Below are 12,463 nucleotides of genomic sequence, written 5' to 3'. Positions count from 1 at the left end.
TGGTGCAGGCCGCTACAAAACTAGCAACTTTTTTTGACTTGACAAAAGTATGATAGAATCTTTGGACCACATGTTCATGGAATCCTAGAGAGTTAAAACAAACATAGTTTGTGTGCTTCATAAAAAAAAACACAAAACCAAAATGATGGAAGATGCCTTACCTAATACAGAAGAAAGTTTTGGACCAAAATTTATTAAGTCTAGACTTTCTATCTTTCCTCGTCCAATAGGCTATATCTATCCATACTACTACTACCTCAAATATGGCAGTGGAATTTTCTACTAATCAAATACATAAACCAATGGTACTTTTCTACAGTAGAATACTATCAGTAGAGACCATAGTGACCAACAACAAATTATCAGAACCAAACTATACCAAGCTGACGCTAGACTTCACGTAGGTTTTGCCCCTTACTTTTTCCTATGAGTACTCATGTAATCCTAACCCCTAGTCCGCAATCTGGAAAGGGCAAATCACTAAACCAATCAAGAATAATTGGAGCATAATAATATCCGGACCATCTGGAAAATCATGTCAATTTCTCCAATTGTGACAATGCAAGGAATTGCCATTGTCACTTGTTTGTGAAAGTCACCCGAGCTGCAAGTGAGCTAACACAGATAACCCAGTAAAGCCCTGAAGGGGGGAAAAATCAAAGGCATCTAAAGCACTGAACTGAATGGATGGATAGTCATTATCGACAGTCACATGTTACAAACAACAGTTCAACTTTAACCACACCACGGTAACGGGGGTTGACTGACTATAGCAAACTCTTGCTATAGTGCAACATTTCAGTATAACGCGATCATACTGCAACATTTTCCGTCAGTATCATCTAGGAAACTGCAAAGGTGTTACAAAAGTTGCCGGCTTTGCCATCTGGACAAAACTTGTTCAAGCTTCTGATTCAATTTCTGTGAATGATCCAACAATTCTTGGTTCTTCTGTAATTGCGCAAATTTTCTGTAGCAAAAAATGGCCCTTCTGGCCTCAACAGAGGTTGCCTTATCTCAACTAGCATAGTCCACCCACCTGCCAAAAAAGAACAGAAATATTATTTCACAGTTTCAAGTCCTAACAAAATAGTGATACCACTTCAACACAATAACAAGCTCATGGTACATTTATCAATTGTTATGACTGGTTAAAAAATGATCATATTAACAACCGCAACTAAACTCATGTTAATTAGTTGAGTATCCATGAGGGCATGTCCTCACATGGATTCTCATATCTTTGTAAGAACATCTAGCAGGCTACAAATTCCGTAAAAAGTAGCAAAATACCAAATCATAGATCATAGCATGTATCACATTCCAAATTATCTACTCAAAATTAAATCAACAAAAATACAACTATCCGATTGATAACATGTAAAAGTAAGAAGATTGATATAGGCAGTGTCACATAAACAAAATGATATGGGAACTCCTAGCGTAGTCTAGATGCAGGACCCATACAAAACTAAACTCAAAATGGTAATAATAAACTAAAGAAATGAAAAGGGGTGTGCTGAATTAAAAGGGTACCTTCAGCCAGGTGAGGAACCTAGAGAGTATGATCAGTAGACTATTGTGCAGCTTTTCTCCCCCTGCGTTTAGGCCTGTATTACCAGTTAAAATCACATGTCAGATCAGTGACAAACTGTGTCGACAAAGACAATTTCTACTATTCATGGAGTTGACAAAAACAAAGTGAACTTAGTTAGCTTGTGTGATCTGATATAAGAGTAAAGAGAGAAAGTTATTGAAAGCAATATTAGGTATTAAAACATTGCCAATTGAGGAAAGCGATAACAAGTTACTGATATGCTATTTCAGAAGTTGGAAGTAGAATATGCTAATACGTTAGTTTTAATCAATGAGCAACAAGTATCATTGCATTCATCACAAGGACAAGATGAAACTTCAGCATGTCAACATACATGGCAATTTTTTTGTAACCTATATAATCTTGATTCTTGAAACATTTGTATAGCACCTTTAGATCAACAGTGAAAACATCAGAACTGATAGTTTGGATTCTGTTATTAAAAAGATAACTGATTGCATTATTATGATAGTAATAAATAAACTAATTCCTTAATAGTTAAGCCAGTGATGGTCATCCAATCTTGGCAGTAATTCTCTGCATACTCGTCTAAACTTCTGATGTCAAATTTTGATTATTTTTTTAAAATATTTCCTGAAATTACAACATAAAACTAGTGGGGAACAAAGATGTTACATCTCAATATCTCACTTCATTATCAATTATCATACTAAACCCTGTATTATACAAAAGTTTCAGTCAAGTAGAAAATAAGGAACCACTAGCTTGATATGCAAAATAAACTCTTAACTAATGCGGTGCATCACTTCAGCTAGGAAAATATGTGGACAATGCAAGCTATAATTAATTAATGTGGTGCATCACTTCAGCTAGGAAAATGTGTGGACAGTGCAAGTTATAGTAGTGAGGTACACAAAAACACAAATATATTCATCCATATCCAGTAATATGGCCATGGAACATTGAAAATGCAAGTATGATATATAAAATAAACTTTATTTAATGCAGTACATCACTTCAGTTAGTCAGATGTCTGGACAAAGTGCTTCACCGACCATTTTATGCTACTAAAGTTTCTTGATCATAACTAAGCATATTGGAATGATTCAGTTGAGATATTTGAGCTTTGTGGAATCACAATACACTACATTTTCAGGAAATAATATCCCCAGTGCATATTACTTAGGATGCTCCTTCAAAGGATATACCCATCAAGTACATCACAATGTACAGGTGGTTCAATCATTGGAAAATTGTATTAAAAACACGAATTTTGTTTGCAGATAAAATATCAAATAGTGTTTCTACCAAAATATTTTGGTGACTTATCCAGCATACCAATCAGCATGCATTCCTGATTTATAATAGATAAAAATAAATCCAAATAAATTGATATGGAGAAATCCTTACCTTGTGGATAAATAGTTTTCAACTATTTTCTTTTCATCTTCATTAAGCATAAACCACTTGTCTTTGTTCCCCATTAAATCATCAGCATCAACCTCTGATACAGACAGATGTTAATCGTCTCCAATTTTATAATGCAGAACTGAAATTAGTGGAAGGATGTTGAATAACGCTTTCCAACAAACCTTGGAGCATCATTGTTGTGTTATTACAATAGTCATCCAGCTTCCAATAGATTACCTTTTTGTCTACCATGAAAGGATTAGTCCTAAGGAAACCTCCATGCTTCTTTTCTAATGTTGCCATAGTTCATAGTTGAGAACAAAATTAATAACAATGATCAGCTTATTTTCCTTCGCATTACAGGAAATAAACAGTGCAGGAGATCATGCAAAATGTTCTAAAGTAATCTGTTTAAAAGGCTATGACGAAGCATGTTTAGCAATATAATTCATACCATTTGTGTCTGCATTCTTTACTTCTTTCACATCCTTTTGTTGAGAAATGCCATTCTTATCTTCCTCAATAGCAACAGCTGCTCCTTCAGTTTTCAAAAGCACTGCTTCATCTGTGTTCTTTATAGTTTCTTCTTTTGGCTCCTCCTAACAAACAGGAGATATTTTGTCAATTGTTCTAGAACCATGTGACAAGGTGGGAAAGGCAAGCCAAGATCAAAACCTTCTCTTTTGCAGAATGAGCTTTTTCTCTGGAGGGGTTTTTTGTTTCAGATAATATGCAGCTCCTCAACTTCCTGAACAATGTTAAGAGTAATTTAAAAAATCAGAAATAACAACATCACAATAGCGAAGGGAAGTATTAACAAATGTGTAGGCAATACTTACTCAGTAGAAAGACTTTCATCACACAAAAAGTTCAGAACACTGAGCTTACAAGAAGGGCTCAGATTTTTATATCCCGATACCCCCTGACTTAGGGAGTCAAGGGGAAGTCCCTCTGGGACAAAGATTGACTCGCTTATGCATTTTCCAGTATCAACAATCCATGCATCATTATCTCTTGAATATGTGATAGGCCTGAGAAGAAAACAACATAATTATAATTTTATCAACTGCATTTAGAAAAAAAAAAAGGCTCAGTTTGGGATCTACTTACTTGATTCCTCGGCCTTCTTGGATGATGGATAACAAAGTTATGTGGAAGTCAGCGATGACTGAGGACACCACTCGAAGTCCACGACCTCCAGCTATGTCCCGAAGGATTCTTTCTGGTTGACCCTTGCGTACTTGGAAAATCTGTGGGGAAAAATCAGTATGTTATTCCATTTGCAATATAAAATATAATCTCAATGTACCATGTGAGCATGTAGAGCAGATTAGTATATTAACTAAGGAAACAAGATATTGTTTTAAAATATCTGATTCAATTAAAAAGCCTGTAATGCTAGCAGCAAACTGTGACTATTTTCTCAAATTGTTAAGTACACCAGAAAATAAATGCATGCTTTATATGTAAAACAAAATAGCAGAAAAAAGAATAGTTCAAAACCAACGCCCACAGCAATCTCAATAAATTAATTACTGCGTTATCCTTGTATTATTATTATTGAAACAAGGAGTTTACATAGAAGCAAAAAGAGAGCATATGCACGATATATGCACGAGATCGGACCGTAAAACGATACACTTGGGGTTGTAAATTATTGAGTACATCCTAGATATAAGCATGACGCGCCCATGGTTAGTTTGTGCTCAGATACAGGTACTCTTACATGACAGACTGTTCGCTCAACTCTGCTCGCATTGCATCGCAGCGATCACTTGCGGCAATGACTAAATACTTCAGATTATAACGCAAAGCGATCCTAAGCCCGAATTCAAAAGGAAAACTCTAAAAAACACTAAGAAGTTACTCCCTCCATTTCATAATGTAAGACTTTCTAGGTTTGTCCACATTCATATAGATGTTAATGAATCTAAACACACATATATGTCTAGATTCATTAACATCTATATGAATGTAGACAATGCTAGAAAGTCTTACATTATGAAACGGAGGAAGTATGATGCAACAATTGTAATGGAACAGGACTCACGGTAGTTGCAAAAATTTTACACTAATTGTTCCATGACACTTGTTAGAAATAAACATAAAAGATTAAGATAACTATCACATCGCCTAATAAAACAACTGTTACAATGTTTTGCTGGTTACCAAAATTATGCATTAAGGACTTGGATGTTTGGTCTATAACAGAAGAAATAAATTATAAACTCGCACAGAAAAGAATAAGCTTCGCTATCACTTACTCCCTCGTTCCAAAATATAAGCATTTCCGTTCAGGTAAATAGTCAGAAATGCTTATATTTTGGAACAGATGGAATAGATAGTTGTTTTGCTCAGAAGTTTGAACTTTGCTCAAACTATGTGTAAAACAATGGAGCTTTATACATACCTTTTGCAAGAGATATTGTATAGGATGAAACATAACTTTGGTAGTTTCCTTAAAAAAAAAAAACTTTAAAACATAGCTTTGGTAGTTCAGTTGAACACGCAGCCTATCACAAATAAAAAAATTCGACAGAACATAATAACATTTAATTTGGGTTATATGAAAGCTACTACATGGCTTAAATTACAAACCAAGAAATATAATTGGAAGGTTTCGACCAGTTTATCAATGTTAACATGTATATCATATGGACAAGAAGTGCCATGCAATAAAAAAGAAACCTCATAATTACAAATAGGAACTCGAATATTGTACACATTAAAGGGCAATTAACAGATAGCCTGTATCTAGGTGTTAGCATGTTGCACGCAGAGAAATCGCATCCATTTAATGCGTACAATGAACTCAACAGGTAGTCATATATTTCCTTTTGCCCATTTGCTGTCACCCGGTCACCCCACCATCTCCCTCTCCAAATTCTAATCCGAATACCTATTCCCTTTATGATTTGTATCCCATCATGGCATTGCATGCCTTACCTACATAAACACATAGATATGATTCCAAACTTGTATGAAGCTCTAATATCAACACTTCGATGCTTACCAGTAAAAACATTTTTTACATTGTCATACTTCATACCAAAACATAACATGCATCAGACATGTAAATAGAAAAAAAAAACTCGATCTATTATTCTCTTGCAAATGCTAGCAAGATATTACTCTGACAAGGCATGTGCAATCATACTATTAAATATCCTTGATCTTTCTTTCGTAACTACCTCAGCAAATGTGCGGCAGAATTCGAAGAACTGAAGTGCAAGACCAACATCTTCAGGCTCCCACTCTGCACCGGCAACACTAGTGACTGGAGTGCCCTTGGGCAGAACAACTTGTTCCTTGGGAGCATCAGGGCTTTCATCCTTCGTCAGAGCCACACCATTACCCACCTTCCTGCTTCTCTTCTGCTTCTTCACTGGAGCAGCATTGAAATCAATGCATACATTCTCATCCCCTTCAGCCAAAGGTTCATCAGCAGCAGCATCTGGCTGTATGGCCCTCTTTGGGCTCTTCTGCTTGTTCATAAAAAAAGGATCAGCAAAACATATCAAACATAGTGAACAATCGCACGATGCAACAGCGAATTGTAATGTGACAAAGGATCATGCCAATCCTGAACACCACACACCTTCACAGGTGTAGATCTCACTTTCTGGGCGCTCCTCTGCGCGGCAGCCACCGCTTCTTTCCCCTTTTTCAGTAAATGATGGACCGAAGCACAACCTGAAGCCTTAGCAGCATGGGCAAGTATTCCGGTGGGCGGCAGCCCCTTCTTCTTCCTGCCAAACAAATCAAAGTCCATCCATCACTTCTGACAACAAAACGCGAGCCACAGATAATCAGCATGACCGGTAGAGCATCAGGTTTGGTCAGCTCACATGCAGAAGCTGCAATTGCAGATATCCTTGCACTTGGGGCAAGTCCAGGTGCCGTCATTGGCCACCTTCTCGGCTTCCTGGCCGTACCTGCGCCACGAATCACTCAGAAATCACATGGTCAGCCAGCCTTGCTCTGCCTCCTGAAGCTAAGAAAGAAGACGAGAAGAAATTCCCCCCTCACCTGTTAAAGAGACACTTGCGGCAGTACTGGATCGTGCACTGCTTGTTGTTCTTCTTGATCTTGTGGCATGACGCGGCGAAGTCCATCGTCTTCTGACGGCACTGCGAGGGAGCAAGAAACAGAGCAACCGCTAAACCCAAGGGTGAGCAAGAATTCCCCGCAAAAACAAGGGGGGGCGAGCAAGAATTCCTCAGATCCAACCCGACCCAACCACCGGGGAGGAAGAACAGGGACGCACGACTCCTCACAGGACACCGGCTAGACACGGTGTCGAACAGATGGTAGGCAGGCAGGTAGGTGGGAGGAGGAGGAGGGGTTACCTGGTGGCAGGTCTTGCCGTTCTCCGGATCATAGATCCGGCCGCCGACGACGCGGACCCCCTTGGATTCGACGGACTTCCCCTTCGCCGCCGCCGCCGCCTGCTTCGCCGCCACCCCATGCTGCTGCGGCACCACCACCACGACGTCGCCTCCTCCTCCTCCGTTCACCTCCACTCCAGCTGCTTCCATGGTCGGCGGACGGCGGCGGGCGACGGCGAGCGCGCTGGAACGAGGGGAAGAGGAGGAGGGATCGAGAGGGGGGGAGAGGAGGAAACTGAATCCGGGGACGCGGAAGAAACCGAGAGGATTGGTATGAATGATGATGAAATGGGATTTCTGCTCGTTGGCCTCGTGAGGAAGGTGATTAATGTGGGCGAGAGAGATTGAAAAATTTTTGGGCAGCGAGGCGAGGGGGGGGATCATGACGGCATCGCGCCCAGCGGGTTGGGGAAAATTTTTTTCAAAAACTTCCCTCCACGACGCGTCTCCTCAAGTCCTCTCTCCCCGCTTCGCTCCAAATTGGGTTTTTTTCGGTTTCAGCCGCGCGGAGCGGAGGTGAAGCAATGCGCGGCGCCGCGCGGCCCGCTAACGCGCGTGGAAGGAAGAGGAGGGGGTGTCAATTGTCAAAGGGGGAGGAGGTGTGTGTCTGTGTGAGGTGTTGTTGCTGCTGTTATTTTCTACTATTTCCTTTGACAGCTTGCTTGGTTAGACGGTAGAGCGGTCAAAGGTCCAGCTAAAGCGGATGAGTGGGTGTGCGGGGTGCGAGAGGTATATGAGTGAGTCCCACTATTTGCTCTTCCTCGTCACGACTCATTAGGTGTGAGGGGTTGTGCGTCAGTGGGCCTACCAACTGTCTACTTATTTAAAGTAGGTAGATAGAAATTTATTTTTGACTTATCTTTAGTGAAGAATTATTGTTTTTATATATCGGGACCATTTGAAAAAATATATATATATATAATATGTGAAGATATTGCATCAATTATACAGCAAAGATATTAATACAAAGATAAAGTAGATGAGTATATCTAATTGTTAAATAACATAGGTTTCAACGAGAGGGGTTGGACTACCCCCTTATTAATACTCTAGGTCCACTCGATTCAGGGGAAGGTGTTTACTACTACCTCCGTCGCAAAATAAGTGCAGCCGTGAAAATCCGTGTCCAACGTTTGACCATCCGTCTTATTTGAAAAATTTATAAAATTTTTAAAAAAAATTAGTCACACACAAAGTACTATTCATGTTTTATCATCTAATAAAAATAAAAATAGTAATCATAAGTTTTTTTCAAATAAGACGAACGGTCAAACGTTGGAGATGAATAGTACAAAACTACACTTATTTTGGGACGGAGGGAGTATTGTTATTTCTTAATTTAGAATATATTAGGCAGCCAAAGGTTTTTCTAGACTAGATAAGTGGGTATGCTAGTTATAATAGGCATATGATCAAGACATGATATCTTGCTTATGACACGTCATGGAATATTTACTATTTCTTTTAATAGCAGAATGACAAAAATTCCGGCTAAAACATATGGGCGGGTGTGCAGGGTGTGAGAAGCATATGAGTGGACCCCACCGTTCGCTCTGATTGATGAGGTTTGAGGGGTGCATCGGTGGTCCTACCAATCGTCCACTTTTTCACCTTCTTAAATAGGTGGATAGAAATGAATTTTGGACTAATATTTAGAAACAAATTGCTAGTAACCTCTTTATATATTTGGATCTTTAAAAAATTCCGTTAGTGAATAGTTGGTTTACTTTAGAATCAACTATAAAAAAAATTAACACAAAGAATAAGATATATGAATATATCATAGGTTTGAATAAAGGAATTGAACTACTTCTTACCATGGACTTCCTTATACCACATAAGTCTCGGGCTACTCTATTCGGGGAAAGTGTTTGTTAACATTGTTTCTTTATTTGAGATTCCTAGGCAGCCAAAGGTTTGTCTAGACTACATGAGTGGGTAATTAGTTGTCAGAGGCATATGACTGGGATCCACCGTCCACTCTTCCTCATTGACTCATGAGGTGTGAAGGGCTATATTGGTGGGACAACCAGCCATCCGCTTTCCCACCTTAAATGGGTGGATGAAAATTTTGTTTTGGATTCATATGTAGTGAAAAATTATTGTTAGACTTTATATTTTGATCTATTGAAAAATTATATTCAATATAAGAATCACGCGTTTACTTTGGAATACAACGACTATAGAGAAAAATATAAATACAACATTAATGTGGTTGAATAGATATAGTATTTAATAACATGGATTATAATAGGGGTTGCACTACTTCTCCATTTTAATAGTATAGCGGCCAAAGGTCCAGCTAAAACAGATGGGTGGGAGTGCATGGTGCGAGAGGCATATGAGTGGGCCCCATCGTTCGCTCTTTATCATCATGTCTCATGAGGTGTGAGGGGGCACATCGATGAGCCTACCAACTGTCCACTTGTCCGCCTTCTTAAATAGGTGGATGGGAATTTGTTTTTGACTTATCTTCAACGACAGATTGGTAGTAACGTTTATATATTTGGATCTTTCAAAAAAAAATCAATATTTGAATCGCTGGTTTACATTGAAATGCGTCAACTATACGGTAAATATATTAATACAAAGGTAAAATAGGTGAGTACATCTAATAGTTAATAGCATATGTTTCTTCCTTTTTTTAAAAAAAAAACTAATAACATAGCAACTTGTTTGGTAACTCGAGGGAAGGGGATTGGGAGTTTACACGAGGGAATTGATGATGAGATTAAGATGGGAATTTAATTTTTAATCCCAATATCTTGTTTGGTAGAGGTGATGGAAATTGATAGGGAGTTTAGTTGGAGATTATGTCATTAATAAAAACAGATGGCTGATATTTACTTAGACAAAGTAAAGGAGGAATTCCCTCCCAATTACCTGCCCCTACCCAGGTATTGAAAAGGAGGGAGTTCCTTCCTCAATTACCCATCTCCATCCCATCAAAATTCACATGTCTTCCAACCAAACAAAACACTTAATAGCCTCATCCCTCTAAACTCCCAATCCCTCCTAAAAACTCCCTTCAACCAAACGGGCCATAGGTTCAATATAGGGATTGGACTACCTCCTCCTCATCATGGGCTTCTTTGTACCACCTAAGGCTCTGGCTACTAGGTCCACTCAATTCAAGGCAAGGTGTTTGTTATTGTTGTTTCTTACTTTAAGAATGCAATAGGCAACCAAAGGTTCGTTTAGAGTAGATGAGGGGGTATGCTAGTTGTGAGAATCATATGATTGGGACCCACCATCCGCTCTTCCTCCTCATGACTCATGAGCTATGAGGGGGCATAACCAATCAGCCATCCACTTTTCGCCCTTTCTTAAATGATTAGATGAAAAATTATTTTGGATTCATATGTAGTTTCAAATTACTAGTAGAGACTTTATATTTGAATCAACTAAAGAAATATATTCAATATATGAATCACTGGTTTACTTTAGGATGCATCGACTATAGAACAAAGATATTACTAAGGTAGTTGAATAGATATTAACATGAGTTTAATAGATATTAACATGAGTTTAATAGGGAGTTGTACTGCCTCTCCCTTTTGCTATTGTCTTCATTGTACCACCAAATCAATAATTAATGTAAATATGCTACCTTAGGCCCTAGCCACTAGGTTTCCTCAATTTTGGGAATGTGTTTTTGGCCCTGTTTAGATCTCACCTCAAAAATTTTCACCCTATCACATCAAACGTTTAAACACATGCATGAAGTATTAAATATAGGCTAAAAAATAACTAATTACATAGATTGCGGCTAATTTGCGAGATGAATCTTTTAAGCCTAATTGCTCTATGATTTGACAACGTGGTTCTACAGTAAACATTTGCTAATGACAGATTAATTAGGCTTAATAAATTCTTCTCGCGGTTTACTGACGGATTCTGTAATTATTATTTTTTTGTTAGTGCCCAAACACCCCATGCAACACACTATATAATACCTGATATGACACGCCAAAACTTTACACCCCTGGATCTAAACATCCCTTTTGTTGTTGATGCATATTTCTTACTTTGACAAGGTGGTAGGCAGCCAAAGATCAGTTTAGAGCGGATGGGCATGTAGGATGTGAGAGGCTTATTAGTAGATCCCACCGTTTGCTCTTCCTCCTCATGATACATGAGGTGTGTGAGGGCCTCCAAACCGTCCAATTGTCCACCTTCTTAAGTAAGGTGGATGGAAATTTGTATTGGACGCAGCTGTAGTAGCAAATTACTAGTATTTTTTAGTAAAGTACACGACTAGTCCCTAAACTTGTTCGTATATGTCATCGAAGTCCCTGAATTCTCAAAATGCACTTTCAGATCCCATAAATTCTTCTTCTATTTAGCCGGATTGCCATAACATTTACAGATGTAGGTTGGTGAACTTCTTTGACATAGATATAGTTATCATTGGTTAAAAACAATTCATGCTTATTGTGGATATAGCTAAAGAAAGTAGCATTAGATTAAAGCTAGCTTTCTTGATGTGGATAGAAGGCCATTGATTGCAATGCAGATCAAGAAAAAAGAAGTGGTATTAGATACCCACCCCAATGTATTATAAATAATATATAATTCTAATCTATTATATAATAGTATTTTCTAAAGATAAGGTCTTAATTTATATTTGGCACAGGCCCCAAATTGCTAGGGACGGCCCTGCACCGAACATCCTTACAATCATATGTACACCACCAAAAAAAACATGTCTCTCCTGTCCCATTTCAACCGATCTTTTTTTTTTCATTGGAGTAGAAGGGATCAAAATTGAACTCTGAATGACATCATGAAAATTCTTTTTTTATGCATCAACCCTCCAAGTATGAGTTGTATACTGTGCATCATCACTGGTCAAAAACTAGCCCCTGATCCGCTCCATGAGACAACGTGGGCATATGCCACATGGATCCCTCATGGACTTGATCTGGATCCAAGACGAGGATAGGGCCACATGTTAGCCTCTTTCTCATCTCTCCCTCACCCTCCCAATCGGTAATGTCGTTAGGGAGTGTGGCGTTTGTGGTAGACTGGGAGTTCGTGTGCATGGAGCGGTGCTCGTGTTGTTGAGCCTGAGCCAGCCGTGTGCCAGCTCAAGTTCACCACTCCA

At 38.8% G+C, this 12,463-nt stretch overlaps 1 protein-coding gene across 3 annotated transcripts; it reads right to left on the bottom strand.

The window, feature by feature from the left end:
• Positions 1 to 675: 675 nt before the first annotated feature.
• Positions 676 to 7,953, bottom strand: LOC127774013 (uncharacterized). 3 transcript variants are annotated; one of them, XM_052300280.1, is made up of 13 exons: positions 7,318 to 7,953; positions 6,998 to 7,098; positions 6,817 to 6,903; positions 6,567 to 6,717; positions 6,160 to 6,450; positions 4,079 to 4,218; positions 3,808 to 3,999; positions 3,644 to 3,716; positions 3,423 to 3,567; positions 3,151 to 3,258; positions 2,969 to 3,062; positions 1,537 to 1,610; positions 676 to 1,039 (listed from the first exon to the last, which is right to left on the bottom strand). In XM_052300280.1, exons 1-12 carry the CDS (start codon positions 7,738 to 7,740, stop codon positions 1,577 to 1,579), a joined length of 1,839 nt encoding a protein of 612 aa, XP_052156240.1. In that variant the 5' UTR covers positions 7,741 to 7,953; the 3' UTR covers positions 676 to 1,039; positions 1,537 to 1,576. The 3 variants fall into 3 exon arrangements, with proteins under 3 accessions (XP_052156240.1, XP_052156241.1, XP_052156242.1); XM_052300281.1 differs by having other exon boundaries at positions 3,151 to 3,213; XM_052300282.1 differs by lacking the exon at positions 3,151 to 3,258.
• Positions 7,954 to 12,463: the final 4,510 nt, after the last annotated feature.

Source organism: Oryza glaberrima, chromosome 5, assembly GCF_000147395.1.
Source record: "Oryza glaberrima chromosome 5, OglaRS2, whole genome shotgun sequence".
Taxonomy (NCBI): domain Eukaryota; kingdom Viridiplantae; phylum Streptophyta; class Magnoliopsida; order Poales; family Poaceae; genus Oryza; species Oryza glaberrima.
Note: the sequence above shows the minus strand (reverse complement) of the source record. Positions and strands in the feature narration are given on the sequence as shown.